Raw genomic sequence first — 20,756 nt, 5'->3', positions numbered from 1 at the left:
GTCTCTGCAGCCACGGAGGGGGAGGAAAGGCAGGTAAGGCGCCTGCATCCCCGGGGATTTACCCCCCCGCCGCCCCGGGGCTGGCAGGGTGGGGGTGCCAGCCAGGGTGCTGCGGTGGATGGGGAGAGGGATGGGGACGTGGGGATGGGGACAGCTGTCCCCTCCGAGGGGCTGGGGGGAGTGGCACGGGGATGTCTCAGGGACCCCAAACCCAGCAGGGTGAAGGCTCCCCCCGCGGGTGGGGGAAACTGAGGCACGGGGGTGGGGGGTGGGGGGAGGGATGTGTTGGCATCCCCCGGCCGTGCGGGGGTTCCGAGCATCCCAGCCCCTCGCCGGGCCGGCTCCGGGAGGACCAATGCTCGGGGCGGGGGGGGGGGGGGCGGTGTCGGTGCCCCCCCCCCCCGCCGCTGCCCGTCCCCTGCCCGCTCCCGGCATGCACCGCGGCGCCAGCGCTCTATATATAGCGGTAAAAATAGCCGGGCAGGACCGCAGGCAGCCGCACGCGCTGCCCGCCCCGGCCCCGCGCCCAGAGGTCAGTGTGTGCCCCCCGCCACCCCCCCGGGGTCCCGCTGCCACCGCCCGGCCCCGGGGGGAGGGAGGGTGTCACTGCGGCACCGGCCTTCGCAGGGGTGATGGGGGGGCCTGTGCCCGCCGCTGCCGCCCGTCCGGCCCCTGTCCCCTCCCGGTGGGGGGCTGGCAGCACGGGGAACGGGGGGTGCTGGGCGGGGGGGGGCATCGCAGGAGTTCCGGGGGTATCGGTGCTGGGGCACTTGCGCAGGTGCTGGAACCATTGCAGGGGATGCCGGGGGGCTTGCGTGGGGTACTGGAGCCATTGCATGGGGTGCTGGGGGTTTAGAGGGGATGCTGGGGGGCTTGCATGGGGTGCTGGGGGCCTTGCTGGGGATACTGGGGGGCTTGCAGGGGATACTGGGGGGATTTGCATGGGGTCCCAGGGAGTCCTGCAGGAGATACTGGGGGGCCTGCAGGGGTGCTGGAGCCATTATATTATATATATTGCCATATATTATATTGCCATATAATATATTGCCATATATTATATATATTACATGGGGTGCTGGGGGGCCTGCAGGGGTGCTGAAGCCATTGCTTGGGTGCTGGGGGGCTTGCATGGCATGCTGGGGCCTTTGCTGGGGATACTGGGGAGGCTTGCACGGGATGCTGGGGGGCTTGCAGGGGTGCTGGAGCCATTGCACGGCTCCTGGGGGGGGACTGCAGGGGATGCTGGAGCCATGGCAGTGGATGCTGGGGGCTTGCAGGGGGTGCTGGAGGGATTGCAGGGGTGCTGGAGCAGCCCAGGCCTGGGCCTGGGGACCCGGGAGTGGCGGGAGCTGGATGCCAATGGGACTGGGGGGGCTGGGGACGCTGTGGTTGGAGCTGGTGGTGGGGTGAGGTTGGTGGGAGCACCCTGGAGTGTGTCCTGCGACGGCATTTTTTGGGAAGTCCCAGGCCACACTGCACCCCCCCACCTAGCCCTGGGCCCCCGGCTGAGCACCCCCCTCCCCATCTCCTCGGGACCTGCCACCTCCACGTCACCCTGCACCCATGGACCCAGTGCTGTCCTGGATCAGTCCCCAAGCCCGCACCGAGGTCGGTGCCAGCAGTCCTGGGGCACCCCCCACAATCAGGGACCCCAGGGATCCTGCACCCACCCAGACCCTGTGGGGGCCACCCCGAGGGCTCCATCCCCACAGCGCAGGTGGGACGTGACCCGGTGCTGGTTTCAGCCCGGCCATACTTAGCCTCTGCCCTTTCCCGGCTGTAACACGACCTTGTCAGCAGCCACGGGCTCATTTGGCCACGGGATGCCCCGTCCCCGCACCCCGTCCAGCCGGTTTGGGGTGACGTGCTGTGGCCAAGCAGGTTGGGTGCCGCAGGGCTGGGTGCGGGCAGGCAGAGTGGCCAACCCCCCCCCCCCCCCCAAGGTGATGGGGGTGCAATGGGGTGCTGCAAGCCCCCCCTTAGGACACCCAAAATGAAAACAGCCCGCGGGGAGCTGGGGGGGTGTTGCCTCCATCACTCGGTGTGCTGGGGACACTGGTCAACCCAAGCCACTTTCCGTCTGCCCGGGCGACACCCCAGGCACAGGGATGTGGTCAGGGCTGGGGAGGAAGCCAGTAACGTCACCGTGCGTCACCCGGCATGGGGAAGCCCTCACCGCAGCCGGATGGGGCGGGTGGCTGCCGGGAGCCAGGTAGGTGATGGCCATGAGAGCAGATGTCCCCAGCTCCCTATTTTAGGGCCAAGCTGGGCCTTTGGCGGGGCGGAAGACCTGACCCCCAGCTTGGCCATCGTGGCAGGGAAGGGAGAGCCGTTGTCTCCCCAAACTCTGACGTTGGGGACCTGTGTGTCACTGCTGTGCTGAGTTGTTCACCCTGCTCCTCTTCTCTTGCAGCCTTAAGTGCTCCTGTGCCTGGACCGCGGCAGCATGTCGACGGGTGAGTGCTCCGTCCACCTTGCATCCATCCCCCCCGCATCCATCCCTCTGTCTCCCCTCCATCCATCTGCTTTGCATCCATCCCCCTTGTATCCATCTCTCCGGTCCCCTTTGCATCTATCCCCTCTGTGTCCATTCTCCCTGTGTCAGTACCCCCTGCATCCATCCGCTTAGTCCCCCTCTGCATCCGTCCCCTTGGTCTCCCCTGCATCCATCTCCCCTCCATCCTCCTGTCCCCATTGTGTCCATCCCCCTTGCATCCGTCCCCTCCATCCCCCCTGTGCCTGTCCCCCTCTGCATCCGTCCCCCTTGCGTGCATCCCGTCGCATCCCATCCCTCCCCTCTGTCCATCCCCCATGTCCCTCCAGCCCCCCACGTGCTCCACGTCGCCTTGGTCCCTGCCAGCCACTTGGCTCTGTCCCCAGCCCTGGGGATCGCCGGCTGCTGGAGGAGTTGAAATTTCAGCCGGCTGTAATCAGGAGATGGGAAAGTGGCCCTGGAGTGCTTCGGCTTTATTTTTAGCTCTGCCTGCCTCCGTGGCATCACACTCCGGCGTTGCCCCACACCGTGGCTGCGCCAGATCCTGCAGTTGGCGAGGGACCCTGTGCCTGGGTGCTCGGCAGGGAACAGGGCAGCTAGTGCCACCTGCACGTTGGCCAGCAGGCCCAGGGACCGATGCTGGGGTTCAGGGACTGCTGGGGGTTGCGCCAGGCGCTCGAGGTGGCCATGCCAAGCCGAGCCTGCCGCAGCCCCCGTTAGCCCACCGGGGCAACGAGCTGGCTGCGGGGATGGATGTGGCCGCGGTGGAGCCGTGGACAGTGACCGTCTCCCGGACACCACGCGGCAGTGGGATTCCAGCCGCGTGGCCACGGTGCCATGGGGTCTTTGTGCTCAGCCATGTCCAGCCCGGCTGTCCCAACCTGCCCAGGTGACAAGGACGAGGGGGACACATGGCTGCTTTCCACTTTGCCTTTATCCCCTGGGGCCTGGGGTGGGTCCCCTCCATCCCCAGGGACACCTGCCCTGGATCTTGTGCCCCTGGGGACACCTTGCTCCCCAACATGCTTTCTGGCTTTTGGTAATTGTTTGTTTTCTTTCTCTCCCCCAGAAAAACTCAAAAACCACAAAATCATCTTCGTGGTGGGTAAGTTGGTGTCTGGGTCCTGCTGCTGGTGGGGTCAAGGCCACAGCACAGCCCCATTCCCCTGCGCCTCCAGGGCTGGGGGGCTGTGGGGGGCAGCTGGTCCCCAGGGACAGGGAGCTGGGGCTGGAGGCTGAGGCTGGAGGCTGAGGCTGTGGCACCTCAGCTGTCCCCAGGTGCTGTGGGGTGGCTGTGGCTCCAGCCCAGCTCCTCGAGGCCGTGGTGGGGTGTGCTGGGACTGGGAGGGCACCTCTGGTCAGGCATGGGGTGGCAGCATCTGGGGTGATATGGCAGTAGACACCTGGGGGATGATGCCTGAGTGCCATCAGGCAGTGATGTCCTGGGTGCTTGATGGGGTGGTGACGTCCTGGGTGCCGATGGGGTTGTCATGTCCTGAGTGCTCTCAGGCAGGATGTCCTGGGTGCTGATGGGGTCACGATACCCCAGGTGCCATTAAGACAGTGATGTCCAGGTGCTGATGGGGGGGTGGTGGTGGTGTCCTGGGTGCCATCAGAGTGGTGGTGCCCACGTGCCTGTTGCCAGCAGCCCATGCCACCCCCAAGGACCTGGTATCCCCGAGGCCACCCCAGGAGCAGCTCTTCCCATCCTGGCGCTGGGCTTGGGGACACCAACCTCCATCCTGCTGGGCCCTGGAGGCTCCTGTGGGTCTGTGCTGCCGTTTCCGTGTACCCTTCCAGCTCCTTACCCATGGCTTGGGGCATGTGTGGCCCGCACGTGACTTGCAGGTGGCCCCGGCTCAGGGAAGGGGACCCAGTGTGAGAAGATCGTGCAGAAATATGGCTACACCCACCTCTCCACGGGGGACCTGCTGCGGGCAGAGGTCAGCTCAGGCTCGGAGCGGGGCAAGAAGCTGCAGGCCATCATGGAGAAGGGCGAGCTGGTGCCCCTGGTGAGTCCTTATGGGTCACTGGCTGTGGCACGGTGGGGCATGCAGGCAGGGGTGGCTGTGGGGACATCAGATACCGCAGTGAGGGTTGGCACGTGGCCTGGGGACACCTCCATCCCTGCCACCCCAGGGGGGCTTTGCAGCAGAGACTGGGGAAACTGGGTGCTGGGGGGTGCTGAGGGGGGTCATGTTGTCCCACGTCAGCCCTGGCAGCTCTGTCTTCTCCTCACCAGGACACGGTGCTGGACATGCTGCGGGATGCCATGATGGCCAAAGCCGATGTATCCAAGGGTTTCCTCATTGACGGCTACCCCCGTGAGGTGAAGCAGGGAGAGGAGTTCGAGAAGAAGGTGAGAGCTGGTGCCGTGCTGCGCCATGCTGTGCCGTGCCACCCACCATCTAGGCAGAGGGGCTTCATCCAGCAGGAACCTGCCTCCCCATCCCAGTGAAAGTCCCATCCCAACAGGGTCTAAACTGGGCACTGTCACAGCCAGCAGGTCCCCCTGCCTCGGGGACAGCCTGTGCCCAGGGTGCGGTGGGGGGGACATCTCTCCAGGGTGTCCTCAGACTGACAGAGGATGACCACAGTGCGGGCATGATGGTGGTGGCAGAGAGCCAGGGCTTGGCCACGCTGTCCCTCTGCCTTCCTCTGCATGGGTCTGAGGGACACCGGCACACGTTCCGGTGTCCAGGTGGCCCCCAGACCCATGCGGAGGGAGGCAGAAGATGGCATGGGGACATCTGTGACCCCCATGCGCACCGCTACCATCTCCCCAAACCAAACTAGACCCATGCTGGCTTGACATGGTGACAACCCTGTTCCCCCCTGCCTGCAGATCGCCCCCCCCACGCTGCTGCTCTACGTGGACGCGGGGAAGGAGACGATGGTGAAACGCCTGCTGAAGCGAGGCGAGACCAGCGGGCGGGTAGACGACAACGAGGAGACCATCAAGAAGCGTTTGGAGACATACTACAAGGCCACCGAGCCCGTCATTGCCTTCTACAAGAGCAGAGGCATCGTCCGCCAGGTAAGCAGGGACTTGGCCGATGCCGGCATCGTTCAGCCCCATGGCTCGTGGCACGTGTGGTCCCAGGGGAGGGGAAGTGATGGATGGGTGTGATGAGGGAAGGGGGGGAAAAATCCTGGCTTGTTTGGGGTGGGCTTAACCCCTTGGAGCCAGCCGGACCCTCTGGAGCCAGCTGGACCCTCCAGTTCCCAACACAGAGACCCCTCCAAGGATGGCCCTGTACCCCTTTTCCCTAACTTGGCCCCAGTCTCTCCACCCACGGCCAAAATCCATCCCTGGAAGCGCTCCTGTCGTGCCGTCCCCTTGGGTGACCCCCCCCCCCCCACCCAGCTCACCCCTCTGCACCCAGCTCAACGCCGAGGGCTCCGTGGAGGAGGTTTTCCAGCAGGTCTGCTCCCACCTCGACAGCCTGTAGCCGACCCCCAGCCCTGCTCCCCCGGGGCGTGCTCCGGCAGAGACAGCGGAAGCGGCTTTATCCTGTTTTCGTGGACGGAGCCACGCGGAGGAAATTTCAAGGACATTGTGTTTGGCTCTTTCCCGTCTCTCCCCAGTAAAGTTCACTTTAATGAGCCCAGACTTTATCTTTTTCTTCTGTCGCAGGAAATGAGTTTTTCTTTCCAGAGCTTTTTTTTTTTTTCCCCCCCCTGTCCCGCCCCCCCCACCCCAGCCCCTCTGGAGCTGATTAAGGGCAGGAAGCGGGTGTTTATCCCACCGGGGCAGCGGGATGCTGCACTTGGAGGAAGGGAGGGAGCATCCCGGCTGCTTGCCCCGGGCTTCCCAATCCATGGAGTGCGGGGAGCCTGCGGCCACATCCTTCAGCCCGTCTTGCTTCCCCTGATCCCGTCCCGTTTGCCGAACCCCCTTGTGCTCTGGGTGTGTGTCCCCAGAGCCGCGGGCAGCATCTGAGCCATATCCTGCACATGAATCCCAGGGCTTTCCCACAGGCTGTAGGGTCTGGGGGCGGCTGGATTCAGACCCCCCTCTGAGCCCAGCCATGCTGGGATGGGGATTTCCACCCCTTTCATCTCCTTTTTGGGGGGGGTATGTGGTGGCTGTGATGTGGTGTTTTGGGGTGGCACAACACCCTGGAGTGGGGTGCTCCCTGCCCCGCTGTGCCTGGGCACCCGCTGCCATTGGTGCCACCTCTCAGCCTGGGGTGCAGCCCTGTCTGGGGATTGAGGGACAGGCTGGGGCCACCCTCTGGCAGGCTGGGTGTCCCTCTGGGTGAGGGACAGGGTGGGGATCATTATGGAGGGGTGAGTCGCAGAGCCCCAGCAGACAAGCATTTGTTTGGTGTGGGGACAGGGGTTTGGGGGCTCCCCAGCACCCTCAGAGCTGCCCAGGCACGACGCCACAGCAGAGGGGCTGCGGCAGGGCTTGGGGACAGGGTTTACCCAGCCCCAGTGAGGGCAGGAGGCAGCAGAGCCCCAACCCTGGCAGGGCCCCCCACCACTCGCTTTTGGGCTGCTGGAAGCTGGGCACAGAGCCAGGGGTCTGGGGGAGGCGGGGGGCGGGGGCGGCAGCGCCGGGGGCAGCTGAGGCCACTGAGAGGGAGCGGAGGAAGGAAGCGAGCGGGGGAAAAAACAAAAATCCCCAAGAAGAAAACTCAAACCCGCCAGGCTCCGACGTCAGCCCCGTGCCTGGAGGGCAAAGGAGCCACCGGCAGAGCCTGGGGCACTGCGGGAGGCAGCCGGCGGCCGGGCGGGAAGGATGCGGCCATCCGTCTGGGGCTGGGGTGCTGCCAGCACGTCTGAGCTGGGGCTGGCAGGCGCCTGCCTCGTGTCAGTGGGGACGAGGGGACAGGAGAGACAGGCAGTTTGGGACGCTACGGCAAAAATCCATGCAGGAGAAAGCGGGGTGACCCATTTCACATGTGCTTCCATCCTTCTTTGGGTGTGCTTTGAGCATGCCTCAGTTTCCCCAGGCGGTGAGGAGGGCGGTGGGGCTGGGAGGGGGGATGCCATGGTGCCCAGCGGGCCTGGGCACCCTGCCCTCCTCCCCGGCACGGCCCCTGGGTGCTTGGTGATGGGGTTTTGGATGCTTTTGCTCTGTCTGGAAAGCCCGAGGCCGCCCCGTAAGCTGCAGCCGGGGGGAAGATGCTGTGCTGGGGCTGAACGGCGCGCACGGGGCTGCACACGCGGCCACCCTGCAGTCACGGCCACCCTCCTGTCTGTCACCCTGCAGCCACCGCCATCCTGAGGGCTTCTTGCTCGTCGCCCTGCAGTGTCACTGTGGGGAGAGGAGTGCGGGAGGGCAGGGGTGCCTGATCCTCGTCCCCATCCCGGTCCCCATGCCTGGGTGAGCACCCGTCCCCACGGTCCCCAGGAGATGGCAGTGCTCTGTCATGGGAGATGTCTGCTGCTCACCCCAGGGTCAGGACATCTCCGGGGACATCCTGGCTGGTGGCGACAGGCCTTGCTGGCTTCCCTGGCAGGTCCCCATGCTGTCCCCTTGCCCACGGCCATGGCTTAGGATCTAGACCACCCCCGGGGGCCTGTGCCCACCCCCAGCACGGGCATCCCGGCTCCCAGCCCCACCGTTATCTGTGTGAGGACTCTCACCTCGGGCAGCAGCTGCTGGCACATGTAGGAGGAATGGCGCAGGGGTGCAGAAGTGGCTCCCCCCAGCCACTCCGTGGCTCCCCCCTCAGCGGTGCTTTGCTGTGACACCCCCCCCCTTGCCCAGTCAGCCTTTTCCCAGGGGACATCCCAACCCCAAACCCACCTGCCAGGCTGGGATTTTCAGGCGGTCCGAGGGTACAGGCAAGGCAGGCAGCAGCACTGTGTCCCTCCATGTGCCCCTGGCCCCGAAGTGGGCATCCAGGGCCATGGGGCAGGTACCGGCCTGGGGCATGATGACCCCGCTGGGGGCCATGGGGACTGACTGCCAGGGTGCTGTGGGGCAGCCCCTGTCCCCGTTGTCATGGGGCAGCCCCTGACCCCCATCACTTGGGCAATGGGGACAGGGGCTGCCCCTCCTCGCCGTGGGGGTCGGGCTGTGCTGCAGCAGTGTGCATGGGCACATTCTGGGGGGGACGGGGTACACCCTACCCGGGCACTTCCAAACCCCTGTGTCCCACCCCTCCCCTCATCAGTGTCAGCCCAGGAGGGTCCCTGGGGACACCCACCCCGATGCCAGTGCCCCCCTCCCGGTGCTCGGGCACTTCCAGCACACCCTTCTGGAGGTGACGCTGTGGGGAAACTGAGGCACGGCCCCTCCCGGGGGGGGATGTCCGCCCTTCTCCCCCCCTCTTCGCCCCGTTGCGGGCAGCTCCCGCCCCCCCCCGCCGCCGGCACGGCCCCAGCGCCGCCAGCGGCATTTCCTCCCGGCGCGGAGCCGCGCCGCCCGCGGACCCTCCTCCGAAGGGAGTCGGTTTCCTGCCGCCGCCGCCGCCCGGCACTCGGCGCTGGCTACGGGGCAGCGGCCGCAGGCGGACATGGGCCCCCGAACCGCCCCGCTCCTGCCGCTGCTGCTGGCTCTGCTCGGCCGCCCGGGTGAGTGGGGATGGGGATGCGGATGGAGGGGGTTTACTGAGGGGAGGGGACCCCCGGACGGGAACCCCGGGATGGGACCGGCTGCGGGACCCACCGGTGACTCCGTCCCGGGAGCAGCTCCGTCCCCTGGACGCCCCCCCCCTCCGTCCATCTCCCCGGGAGTCAGTGGGTCCGTGGACGAAGGGGTCTCGGCTGTGCTGGCATGGGCACTGTCACCCCCGGCAGCCCTCCAGGGGAGAAGGTTTTGGGGGGCAGCCCCAGAGGTGGGGAGGGACAACCCCTCCAACAGCCCCAGGCGGGGACACACAGCACGGCCCTGCCCTCCCCAGCACCCCCGAAATCCAGGCTGCGTCACCAGGGCTGCTGTGCCCCGACCAAGGCAATGACACCCGCGGGGTCCTGGGCAGCTTCCATGGCCTCCCGGCACGGCGGGGTCTGGGGGGGTGTTGACAGGGAGCCAGGGTGAGGAGTAGGAAAAACCCCACAAAGCACCACATCGGCTGTGGGGACGGGGCTGGGGACTTGTCTGCCTCCTGAGCAGTCCGGCTGGGAAGCACTAAAGCCGCCCCAAGGTCTCTGCGAAGCCGCAGGGGGAACTTCAAGGGGGGACAGGCGTGGGGACACCCATGCCGGATGGAAGGCAGGGAGCTGGGGGGCCCGGGGACGCGACCCACCATCAGAGGGAAAGGGAAGTGGGAAGGCAGAGGCCGAGGCTGGTGGGACAGCCTGTCCCAGTTGTGTCGGTCCCTCCCAGCCACCACGGGGGCCAGCAGCGGTGGGTGCTGCTGGGGTGTCCCCGCTGCCATGCTCTGTGCCCGCTCCCTGCCTGCTGTCACCCCTGGTCACTGCCCGGCAGCTCTGCCAGGCGGTCCCTGCCCAGTGAGGCTGTGCCGTGTGGGCCATGTCCCCCGTAGCTGTGCGTACGGTCCCCATCCTACACCGCTGTGCCAGAAGGTCCGTGTCCCCCACAGCTGTGCCATACAGTCCCTGTCCTATGGCTGTGCCATGTGCTCTGCATCCTATGTGGTTGTGCCATAGAGGCCCTGTCCTCCCTATCTGTGATGTATAGTCCCTATACTATGTGGCTGTGCCATCTGGTCTCCATCCTATGCAGCTCTGCAAAGCCGTCTCTGTCCCACGTAGCCGTGCCCTACAGCCTATGTCCTTTGCATTTGTCCCATACAGTCTCCATCCTATATGGCTGTGCCATACAGTCCCTGCACTGATGTGACTGTGCTATATGGGCTGAGCCCTATGCAGCTATGCCGTATGGTCCCCATCCTGAATAACTGTGCCATATGGTCCCTGTCCTATTGAGCTGTGTAATGCAGTTCGTGTCCTAACTGTGCTATATGGTCCCTAGCTAATGTAGCTGTGCCATATGGTCCCTGTCCTGCGTAACTGAGCCATACAGTCCCTGTCATATACAACTGTGCCTGTATGATCCCTGTCCTGTGTAGCTCTTCCATATAGCCCATGTCCTATTCATCTGTGCCATACCATTCCCAACCTGTGCTGGTGTCCTCTATGACTGTGCCATATCATCCCTACCCTATGCAGCTGTGCCGTACGGTCCCCATCCTGAGTAGCTGTGTTGTGTGGTCCCTGACCTGAGTAGCTGTGGTATGTGGTCTCTGTCCTGTGTAGTTGTGCTATATGGTCCCCGTCCTGCGTAGCGGTGCCATATGGTCCCCGTCCTGCCTAGCTGTGGCACACAGGCCATGTCCTGTCTGGCTGCTGCCTCCCCTCAGGGACCTGTGGGGCTGTGGGTGCCCATGGCAGGCACAGTCTTGGGGAGCTGGGGGTGCCCACAGTGGGTATAGTGCCATGGGCTGGGAGTGCCCAGGGCGGGTACAGTGCCGTGGAGCCTCAAGGACACAGCAGGCTTCCAGAGGTGGGGGACTTTGTGCCTCCTATCCCAGCAGGGACCAGCGCTGCTCCCCGTGGGGCGAGCACAGTGCTGGGACGTCCCTTCCCGTCCCTGGGGAGAGGCTGTTCAGCGCCCAGCTGGCTTAAGAGAGGGGCAGGTATGACACGGTCTGCGTCAACCCCAAAGCTTGGTCCCATCCACCCCATCATCTGAGCCCCAGTGCCACCTCCGCATGGTGTAACAGCCAGCAGTGGCTCGGGGGGAATGTGTGCAAACTTCCCCCCGAGTTTGCAGCACTAGGTCCATCCCCATTCCTGAGCTGGGCTGAGACCATCCAGCTCGTTACACAAGTGCCGAGGCGGCACAGCCGGATGCCGGGATGCCGGAGTGGCGCTGCCTGTCCCATGGGGCATCCTGGGCTGCTGGAGCCACCCCAGCCCTGCATCCCCCGTCCCGGCACCCCTGGGCGTTACTCTGCACCCGGGGCCTTTGATCTGCTCCCGAAAAAACAGTCGTTGATCCCTCTGGCCCCCGACCCGATGGGGGACCGCGGCGACACCTTCCCTGCTCCCTGGTCTCAGCCACACCGGAGCGAAGGAGAGGGCGGGCGGCTGGAAAAACATAAAGTGGATTTTCTTTCTTTCTTCCTTTTTATTTTTTTTTCCCTTTCCCGGAGTACAAAAATAACAGGGCCCTTATCTGATCGCCCCGGGCGGCCCAGCTGAGCCCCCTTATCTGATCCTGACATAATGCTGGAGCCCGCTGCCTTCCCCAGGGAATGACGGTGCCCGGCTGGCACCGCTGCCCCACATCCCCTCCTCTGGCATCCCTGCCCTGTGCCGGGGGCGAGCCTGGCTGCGGCCCCCTGGCCCTGCCTGACCTCGCCGTGGGATGCTGCCGGAGGTGTGACGAACTGCCCGTCCTCAGCCCAGCCATGCTGGGGGCTGCATGGCTGTGCCCGGTGCCGTTGGGGCAGGAGCAGAGGGGAAGAGGGACGCAGCCTGTGGCGCCCAGATAAGAGGCTGTTTATCTTCCTCCTGATGCTGCCGGCCACATGGCCGCCGTGCCGGGGGGAGGAAGCGCCAGACAATAGGTGGGCCCGCGGCAGCGTCACTCGCGGGGGGGGGGTCTGCGCCGTGACCCCACCGCCGCGGCCACGCGACCCCGACAGAGAGACGTGGGCCGGGGACACTGTGATGGATGTGACATGGCACGGGTGGCCCTTTACTGGCTGCTGCATCCCGAAGCCTCGACTCCCGGAGCATCGCACCCTCCAGCCATGGTCCAGGCGGGGGTGGCTGGGTGGCCCTGGCTCGGGGTCCGGTTGCCTCCCGGCACGGTGGCTAGAGCCACCAGGGTTGGGAAAGGATGGGACAGGAAGGGACAGAGCTCAGTGGCCACCTCCAAACCAAACGCAGTGCCCCAAGCACTGTGTGCCCATGGAGACCTCCCCCCAGCTGTGGTGTGGGGCTCCATCCTGCCTAGCCCCCTGCAAGGGGGCATCCATGGGTGCAAGTGGGTCCCCCCACCGCCTCCCAGCACAGGGGCCAGCTTGAGGACAGCCTGGATGCGGCAGGGCTGCCCAGGGCAGGGGAAATGGCCGAGGAAAACGGGGATTTACAGGATCAGGCCTTCAAGCGGCTGTTTGCACTCAGGATTTCCCTTGGCAGCTGCCCCCAGCCCCGCTCGCTCGCGCGCCGCGCAGGGGGGTGCGGCACGGGGCAAGGCTCACGCCTCAGCGCCTGCGGAGGATGAGCTTTACAGCCATTTCCATACCTGAGCTTCCCGCTTTCCTGCGGCATGGCGGGGGGATGCGGGGGGGCTTCCGCCGCCGCCCGAGCGTTGGGGGCAGCCGGGTGCGAGTTTTGGCACGCGGCAGTGCCGAGCAGGGACAGCAGATTTTTCCAGCCCGGATCCGAGGGTCATTAACGTGATTGCGCCGGGGGACGGCGGCAGCAGATGAGCCCCGAGCAGACACGTAGCAGATGTCCTGCGGGCGCTGTGCCGGCAGCAGGACCGCGGTGACACCGTGCCGGGGGTGTGGGGGCAGCGCCAGGGCTGACGTTGCGATGCAGCCCCCTCCCATGTCACATCCCCCCCATGTCATGTCACCCCACATTCCCTGTCCCCACATCCGTGCGGCAGGGACTGACGGTTGCTTGTTTTCCACCTAGATCCCGGGAGAGCCGAGGGCTGTGACCTGCAGCCGGTGACGGGGGAGCCACCCATCACCCTGTCCTATGCCACCAGCACGGTGCCGCGGGGCTGCATCAGCAACAGCTCCGTGGGCACCGGCCATGAAGTCCACGTCCTCAGCGTCGAGTGGTCCAAGGTGAGCGAGCGGGGTCCTGGTGCATCCCCTCAGCGTTGTCACCTCATCACTGTCACCCTGGCACTGCCCCCGCTGGGCAGGGTGTCTCTGCTGTCAAACTAAGGCACAGCGAGAGGGCCCCGATTACCCTTTCCCATGGTGCCTTCACTGAGCTTCCCCTCCCAGCGTCTGGCCCCAACGGGGATTTAAAGTCTTTAGAGGCAACTTCTCCATCGGCCGATGCTGTCCCTGCACTGGACGTCCCAGGAACCCCTGTCTCCCTGGGGAGGTGGCCTGGTCCCAGTGCAGGAGCAGGGCAGAGCCACAGGCACCGGATGGGGACCATGCCAGGGAGGGACGGAGGGTGGGACAGAAGGAGGGATGGAAGAATGGAAGGTGGGATGGAGGCATGGAAGGAGGGATGGAAGGATGGAAGGAGGGATGGAAGGATGGAGACAGGGATGGAAGGAAGGATGGAAGGAGGGACAGGGGGAGGGATAGAGGGAGGCACATCACTTGAAGGTGGCCAAACGAGCGGAAACCGGGTCGCCAGCAATTGCACGGCCTGCTGAGGGGTGATAACTGCATTGTGGGTGCCCCGGGCAGCTTTTGGGTGAGGATGGGCGCAGAGCAGCAGCGGGGCTGGGGCTGCATCCCTGGCTGGTGCCGCTGCCGGGTTATACTGGTGGGTGGGTTTGCACTGGTGCATGGATTTGCACCAGCACAGGGGTTTGCACGGCTGCTCTGCAGCGTGGCACAGCTCCCCGGGCACAGGCTGCGCCCCGGCAAACCCAACACCCAATTTTGGCCCAGCTTTGGGCCTCCTGGCGCCACATTTCCCCTCTGCCACCTCCCAGCTCTCCCAGTTCTGCTTTTTGGGGGGAGGCGGGAGCTGGGCCCAGAGCCATTGGGGAGGGTGGATTTTGCAAGAGCCCCTCTGTCCCATCCGGATGTGACCCGGGGGTGCCCTGTGGTTGTCACCAGCGGCGGCAGGGGGGACACACTGATGTCACGGCTGTGGCACCAAGCCCTGTGGCATGCGGGGGGAGCCGGGCAGGGATGCAGCTCCACTTATAGAAGAATTACTGGAAGCCGCTTTCTATAAGCAGATCCCCACGATGAAAAAAAAAAAAAAAAAGAAAAAGAAAAAGAAAAAAATAACCTGAAAGGCGGCGTCGGGGCAGCGGCGAGGCTCGCGCAGCCGAACAATGGAGCGCTGCAAAACACGCGGCAGGAAAAACAGCCGCCGGCTCCTCCCCGACGCCCGGGGCCACCCGGGGTCCCCGGCCACCCACGCTCGCCACAGGGCCACTGCCAGGCTGGGATGCCCATGGCCCCATCCCGCCGGCCCCGTGCCCGGCACCGGCGGCTGCCTCCACCCCCGGCCCCCGGCTGGTTTTCCCTGCCCTCCGCCTGGCTCAGCACTTTGCGAGCAATGATTCAGGTGGTGGTTGCCAAACTTAGCGCCTGGCCTTTCAGCTTCCCCATCCGGATTTCCAGCTGGAGGCTGCCGGGCAGTGCCGGCCATGGGGAGCAGTGTGTGCCACCTCTGTACCCCCGGCATCCCAGTGCCCCCAGCATCCCTGTGCACCGGTACAGCCGGTCCCAAGCCTGGAGAGGCTGCACGGTGCTGGGACCGGGCAGGGAAACCCGCAGGGGGATGTCCCGGTCTGGGGCAGAGATGCTCCAGTCTTCAGTGGGGTGACACCCTGGTGCCCAGGGTGGGGGTACTCGGGTGCCCAGGGTGGGGATGACCTGGCCCCAGTGTGGGGATGCTCCAGTCCTCCATGTGGGGACACCCCAGTCCCCAGTGCGAGGATGCTCTAGTTGCTGGTGTAAGGATGCCCCAGTCCCCAGTGTGGGGACATGCCAGTCTCTGGTGTGGGGACACCCCAGTCCCCAGCGGGGTGACACCCTGGTGCCCAGTACAGACGTTACCTGGTCCCTGACTCAAAGATGCCCCAGTCCCCAGTATGGGGGTGCCCTGGACCCCAGGGTGGGAATGCCCTGGTACCTTGCTCGGGAGAGCTGGGGGGGTGTTTGCCCCCACCAATGTGGGTACTGGGCCACGTGGCATCTCTGCATTGCCTGACCTGCTCCCTACACCCAGCCACGGCTGCCTCCTGCATGGCCCGTGCTCGGGGCAAGCCCAAGGGCGCTCTGGGCTCTGTCTGCTCCCTCTGTCTCTGGGGGCAGGTGGGGTAGCCGGGGGTGCAGCCAGGTAGGTGACAGCAACTGAGGCTTGATGACCGCTGTGCTGATGCGCTCCCTTTCCCCCCCCACAGGCTTCTGCCTTCCCACTGAAGGTGTCCGTCATGCCACAAGCTGGTGGCTGTACCCGGCCAGTGGTGCTTGTCCTCCTGTGTGGCCGCTGCTCCGCCATCGTCACCTCCCCGTGCCCAGACCTGCTTGTCCGCACCGTGAGTGTCACAGCCCAGCGCCGGGGCAGCAGGGCTGGGGCCATCCCTGGAGATGTTTGTGGGGTGTCCCTGGAGGAGACTGGTCCTCCATCCTTGGAGAGGATGCTCGCAGTGCCCTGGGGAGGAGGGGACGCGCCTGGCCGCTACCGGTGGCGCTGAGCATGGGGCTGGCCCGGCAGGGAATGACGCACAGGGCTGGAAAAAGCTCCTGTTTCCTCCGGCCGGCGGGAGGAAGGTCAGGGATGGGGTTTGGCTCCAGCGAGCTGAGCCGGGGCCGGGCGCTTTGTTAGCAAAATAAACCTCCTGCTTTGTTTGCAGCTAATAATAAAGCGGGCTGAGCTCTCCGCGTGCCGCCGGCCGCCCACACCGCTCCCAGTCCGTGGCCCAAAAAACCCCTGCTCAATCCGGGGTGACCCCCAGCCACGATGGAGCCGGGGCTCCAGGGGTGCCCGCCTGGCTTAGCTTTACATTCACGTTCTCCGTGCCAGAGGCTTTCCATGCTTTACCCACACCAGCCCGAGCTGGGGAGGGATGTGCCTTGGCCCCCCACTCCTCAGCTCAGGCTGCTGCTCGCCCTGCAGGACGCCCACCTCAGCCTGGGGACCACCGTCACTCCCGGCCCTGAGCTGCCCGCGGCCACCGGCGAGGGGCAACTACTGGCCTGGGCTCAGGGTGCCTACGGGGGCATCACGTCCTACAGCGAGCTGCGGGACCCCCGCTGGGTGCAGGTCCGGCTGGGAGAAGGTGCGTGGGGCCGGGGGCTGGTGCTGGGGGGAAACAGGGTGGGCAGCTCTCCCTGCTCCCAACAGATGACAACCCGCTGGGAAGATGCACAGTCCCAGGGGAGATGCTACGGGGACTGATGTCACCTGGCCCACAGCACCAGGGCTGGCCCCAAGCATCTCCCCGCCCACTGAGCCCAGTTTGGCTTTGGTGACACACTCCCCTCGCCTCCGCAGATGCCGGCAGCCCCCCAGAATGCGTCCCCCAGGAGCGCTTCAACGCCATGCCGCACCTGGAGACCGAGGTCTTCTTCCACGGGGTGAAGGGCTGCTCGCGCAGGGATGCCCAGAGCACCAGGGCCGCCCACATCGTCCGCCTGCAGCCCGAGCACAGGTACGGCGCCGCGCAGGTGGTGGGACCCCCAGGAGCCGCGGGACAGGCAGTGGCAGAGGTGGTGGGACACGCTTGGAGATGCTCGGGAAGGGATTGGGGTGTCTCATAGGCAGAGCCCCCCCCATCCCGAGGCGGGGGCTATGGGATCTGCCAGTGCAGGAGGATGATGCTGGTGGGGGGGGGTTGTCTTGTGGTTTCCCAGTTTCCCCATCGCGGAGGTGAACCTGTCCCTGAGCTGTCCTGAGAGAACCGTGAGCGACCAGATCCTCATCCTGCAGAGCCGGGCCAACCTCACCTGGTCCCTCTCCGTCAACAACTGCCACATCCAGTTCCTGGTAGGGCTGAGCAGGATGTGTGTGTGTGTCTCCCACCCCCGCCAAGGGGGCTGGTGGCATGGGGGGGGTGGGGGGGGTGGCAGGAGGGCATCTGGGGACATTGGGCACAGGGAGGTGGCAGCGCCCTTGCTGCAAGCCCTCCTAATGGTGACGAATCCAGAAGCCATCCCTACCTTGAGCATCCTCAGCTGTCCCCATCCCCACTCAGCACCCCCCCCGCCCCCATTCTGTCCTGCCCCACCATAGGTCTCCGGGAACTACAAGATTGTGCACATCCCCTCACCGCTGATCCCAGGGGAGCACCTGCCGGACACGGAGCAGGGCCTCATCGCCAAAGCCTTTGAGAAGAACTACAGTGTCATCGCCTCCTACTCCACCATCCCCGCCAGCGCCCGTGTCAGCCTGGAGATCCAGGAGCATGGTGAGGCCCTTGGGGCTTGGGTGGGATGGGAGGGGGGGGGGTCCCGCTGCCCCCACTAAGTGTCCCCATCTCCCCATCCCACAGAGGCAGTCAGGAGGGTGCCCGCGACGACCAACCCCCCCCCACCCCCCCCCCAACATGCTGCCCCACATGCTGCTGCTCACGCTCCAGCCCTGGAAGTGCACGGATGAAACCATGGAGATCGTCATCGCCAGGTCTCACCTGGAGGTGAGGGGGTGGTGGTAGTGGTGTCCCCGCCACCCGCTGGTATCACCCAGGGAGTCACATCCTGCTCCAGGTGCTGGGGGTGGGTGGCACGGGGCTGTCCCCAGACGGCGGTGACCGCCAGGTGCTTTTCTCCCAGCCCATCAAGGACGTGGTGAACATCACCCTGAGGGACATCAGCTGCCAGGCAGAGAAAAACGCTACTCACTTCATGCTGAAAACCCCCCTCAGCCACTGCGGCACCTCGCTGGAGGGCAGGGGCCACGCCAACAATGAGGTGAGGGGGGGCTGGGACGCAGCTGGGGCACTGCCCCCCAGCCCCGCTGATGCCCCATGGGGGCTTCAACTGGGACCTCCTTGCTTTTGCATGGTGGGAAACGTCCTGGTGTGACACAGAGCTGAGCCCTGCTGCTGCACCCAGGTGCTGGCGGAGATGGAGGAGATGGGGGTGGTGTGGGTGAGACCCCCCCAGGGTGTGACACTATCTCCCATCCCAGAGTGGGACCCCCTCCATCCCATCCCATCCCATCCCATCATGGGCCCCATCCCATCCCGTCTCATCCCGTCCCATCCCATCCCATTGTGGGCCCCATCCCATCCCGTCCCATCTCATCCCATCCCATCCTGTCCCATCTCATCCCATCCCATCATGGGCCCCATCCCATCCCGTCCCATCCCATCCCATCGGTGCCCCCCAGCAGTGGGGACCACTTGGCTGACCCAGCCTTTCCTACCTTCTTGCAGCTCATCCTTAGCCTGGCCAAGGGCGCAGTGCTCCATAGCGTGCGGGTAAGAGCCGGGTTTCCCGGCGTGTCCGGAGTGGGACCACGGGAGGAGGGTGCTGGTGCTGCCACCGGGTGCTGTGGGTGGCCTCAGCAGCACCATTCCCACTTGCAGGTGGCCTTCGAATGCAACATCCCTCGGGAGCTCTTCCTGCGCCTCTTCCCCACTGCTGCCTTTGAGGCACCACAGACGGAGCTGGAGGTCAACAAGGAGGCCTTCGTGCAGGTACCACCACCGTCTCAGTGCCCAGGCTCGGGGAGTGTCCCGCTGTCCCTGGGCTGGCATCCCTGACAGCATGTCCCCCCTGTCCCCACGGCAGGCGTCCATGCGGTGGGAGGACCACCCGGCCGACCTGCAGCTGAAGGAATGCTGGCTGGTGGCACCGGGGCAGGAGCCGGAGCTGCTGGTGGAGGCGGGGGAGGCGCGTGGGGCAGGGGTGGCCGTGATGGAAGGCCCCCCCAGCAGCCACGGGAGGAAGGTCTGGCGCTTCCGCTTCACCTACGCCGTCCCCGAGGGCGGGCGCGTCCCCTTCTCCGCCACCCTCAAGTGCAAGGCTGGCTTGCAGGTCAGTAACCCCACTCCGTGATGCCACCATGCTGGTCCCCACCATCGGTGATGGCAGCCTGGTTTGTCCTCAACTGCCAGGCTCTGTCACCTGGCCAGGAGCAGCATCCCCGGTCCCTGAAGAGCATGGGGGCTCCCAGCCCCATCACCCACTGGGGGGACGGGAGGGGACAGGGGTGTCCCCCCTCCTCACCCCAACCTCCACCTCTGCAGAACAACACCATCTTTGAGAAGGTCCTGGAGGTGACGGTGAAGGACAGCTGGCGGCTGCCCAACAGTGAGTTTGGGCCAGGAGACAGGGCCGGGGTGGGAATGGGGATGGAAAGGGAACTCCCCCCACCACCACCAGCATGGCGGTTCTGACAGCCTTGTCCCCCTACAGACCGCGGGCTGGGACTGGCCGCCGTCCTGGGCATCACCTTCGGCGCCTTCCTCATCGGGGCACTCCTCACCGCCGGGCTCTGGTACATCTACTCACACACCCGTGAGTATCCACCACCCTGGGGATGCCCGCAGTGGGATGGGGGTTGCCCTCCCACACATGTCCCTTGCTGGGTGCCCCATATACCCCCCTAGCCCAAAGCCCTCCGTCCGAGGTCCCTGGGTGAGTGAGGGACCAGGCTGCTGTGCTGCCACCATCCATATGGCTCTCCCGGCAATGCCACAAGGGAATGACCCTGCTCAGGGTGGCCACGGCTCCTCAGGGTCCCCCCACTGCCCTGGGGTCCCCCCTGCCACCTGTCCTCCCTCCTGCTCCTGGTGCCACCATGGTCCCCCATGCCCATCTCCATCATGGGGGCTCAGGGGACGGCTGGGGAGCAATCTGTGAGGGTTCATGCATGGGGGCTGGAAAGTCCCGTGGGGACGAGCCATGGCCACCACCGGCCGCCCTGAGTCTGGTCCCCCTTGGTGTTTCTCCCCGCGGCGCACGGCGTCAGCCAGGTCCCATCTCCAAACTGCAGCCGGTTTCCAGCACGGCACCAGCTTCAGAGAGCAGCAGCACCAACCACAGCATCGGCAGCACCCAGAGCACCCCCTGCTCCACCAGCAGCATGGCCTGACCCCCCCGGGCCCCCCCGAGCCCACCCAGCCCCTGGCTGCCGGACTTGGGGACCCACCCCAGCCCCATTAAGCTATTTTTTTGCCCCAAATCTCAGGCCAAGCCCGGAGGGGGCCTCCGTTACTCATTCAGTGAATGCTTTGGCTCCCCAAGGGCAGCCCATGCTGGGGGGGGGGGACACCCTGCAACCCTCCCCCGGGGTGCCCTGCTGCTGGGTGCACCGGGAAGGCGGAGAGAGCAGCTACTGCCAAAGCCACCCCCAAGGCTCCCCATCAAATGGGGGTGTGTGGGGGGGAAGCGGGTGCCCCCAGAATGTGTCGCAGCACGTGGGGGGACACCCCACACTCTTCCCGCATCCCCCCAGGAAGGCAGCAGGCACCACTGGGAGCAGCAAGAGGTTTATTGGGGTGAGGGGGTGCAGGGCTGCTGCCCCCCGAGTGGGGTGATGAGCAGAAACCACCCTTCCTCAGGTCCCCGTCCAAGTTACAAACTCTTATTAATAATAATAAAAATCTCCCCTACGTTAAATTAGTCGTGCCCTGATACCGAGCCTCGCTGCATCTTGAGGCTCCCACCTACATCCCCCCCCCCCTCCCAAAACTGCCCACCCCCCCTGGGCTCCAGGG

At 65.5% G+C, this 20,756-nt stretch overlaps 2 protein-coding genes across 2 annotated transcripts; both read left to right on the top strand.

Annotated features, from left to right (window-relative positions):
* Positions 1-458: 458 nt before the first annotated feature.
* AK1 (adenylate kinase 1) lies at positions 459-6,100 on the top strand. The gene is made up of 7 exons (XM_054221109.1): positions 459-532; positions 2,414-2,456; positions 3,564-3,599; positions 4,343-4,506; positions 4,737-4,853; positions 5,340-5,531; positions 5,881-6,100. The coding sequence occupies exons 2-7, from the start codon at positions 2,447-2,449 to the stop codon at positions 5,944-5,946; spliced, it is 585 nt and encodes a 194-aa protein (XP_054077084.1). The 5' UTR covers positions 459-532; positions 2,414-2,446; the 3' UTR covers positions 5,947-6,100.
* Positions 6,101-8,952: 2,852 nt separating this feature from the next.
* ENG (endoglin) lies at positions 8,953-20,658 on the top strand. The gene is made up of 15 exons (XM_054221040.1): positions 8,953-9,025; positions 13,070-13,227; positions 15,492-15,626; positions 16,208-16,370; positions 16,586-16,742; positions 16,945-17,077; positions 17,324-17,498; positions 17,596-17,726; positions 17,863-18,000; positions 18,468-18,512; positions 18,621-18,731; positions 18,826-19,071; positions 19,284-19,347; positions 19,453-19,554; positions 20,013-20,658. The coding sequence occupies exons 1-15, from the start codon at positions 8,968-8,970 to the stop codon at positions 20,129-20,131; spliced, it is 1,935 nt and encodes a 644-aa protein (XP_054077015.1). The 5' UTR covers positions 8,953-8,967; the 3' UTR covers positions 20,132-20,658.
* Positions 20,659-20,756: the final 98 nt, after the last annotated feature.

This window comes from Rissa tridactyla, chromosome 14, assembly GCF_028500815.1.
Source record: "Rissa tridactyla isolate bRisTri1 chromosome 14, bRisTri1.patW.cur.20221130, whole genome shotgun sequence".
NCBI classification, from domain to species: domain Eukaryota; kingdom Metazoa; phylum Chordata; class Aves; order Charadriiformes; family Laridae; genus Rissa; species Rissa tridactyla.
This window is presented reverse-complemented; position numbering and strand designations above follow the sequence as displayed.

Coding starts and splice junctions, on each gene's coding strand:
- AK1 (XM_054221109.1), top strand. Junction 4,854..5,339: donor GAGAGGAGTTCGAGAAGAAG/GTGAGAGCTGGT, acceptor CCCTGCCTGCAG/ATCGCCCCCCCCACGCTGCT. Junction 5,532..5,880: donor GCAGAGGCATCGTCCGCCAG/GTAAGCAGGGAC, acceptor CTCTGCACCCAG/CTCAACGCCGAGGGCTCCGT.
- ENG (XM_054221040.1), top strand. CDS start 8,968: ATGGGCCCCCGAACCGCCCCGCTCCTGCCGCTGCTGCTGGCTCTGCTC. Junction 17,499..17,595: donor CCTGGAGATCCAGGAGCATG/GTGAGGCCCTTG, acceptor GGCAGTCAGGAG/GGTGCCCGCGACGACCAACC. Junction 18,001..18,467: donor GGGGCCACGCCAACAATGAG/GTGAGGGGGGGC, acceptor ACCTTCTTGCAG/CTCATCCTTAGCCTGGCCAA.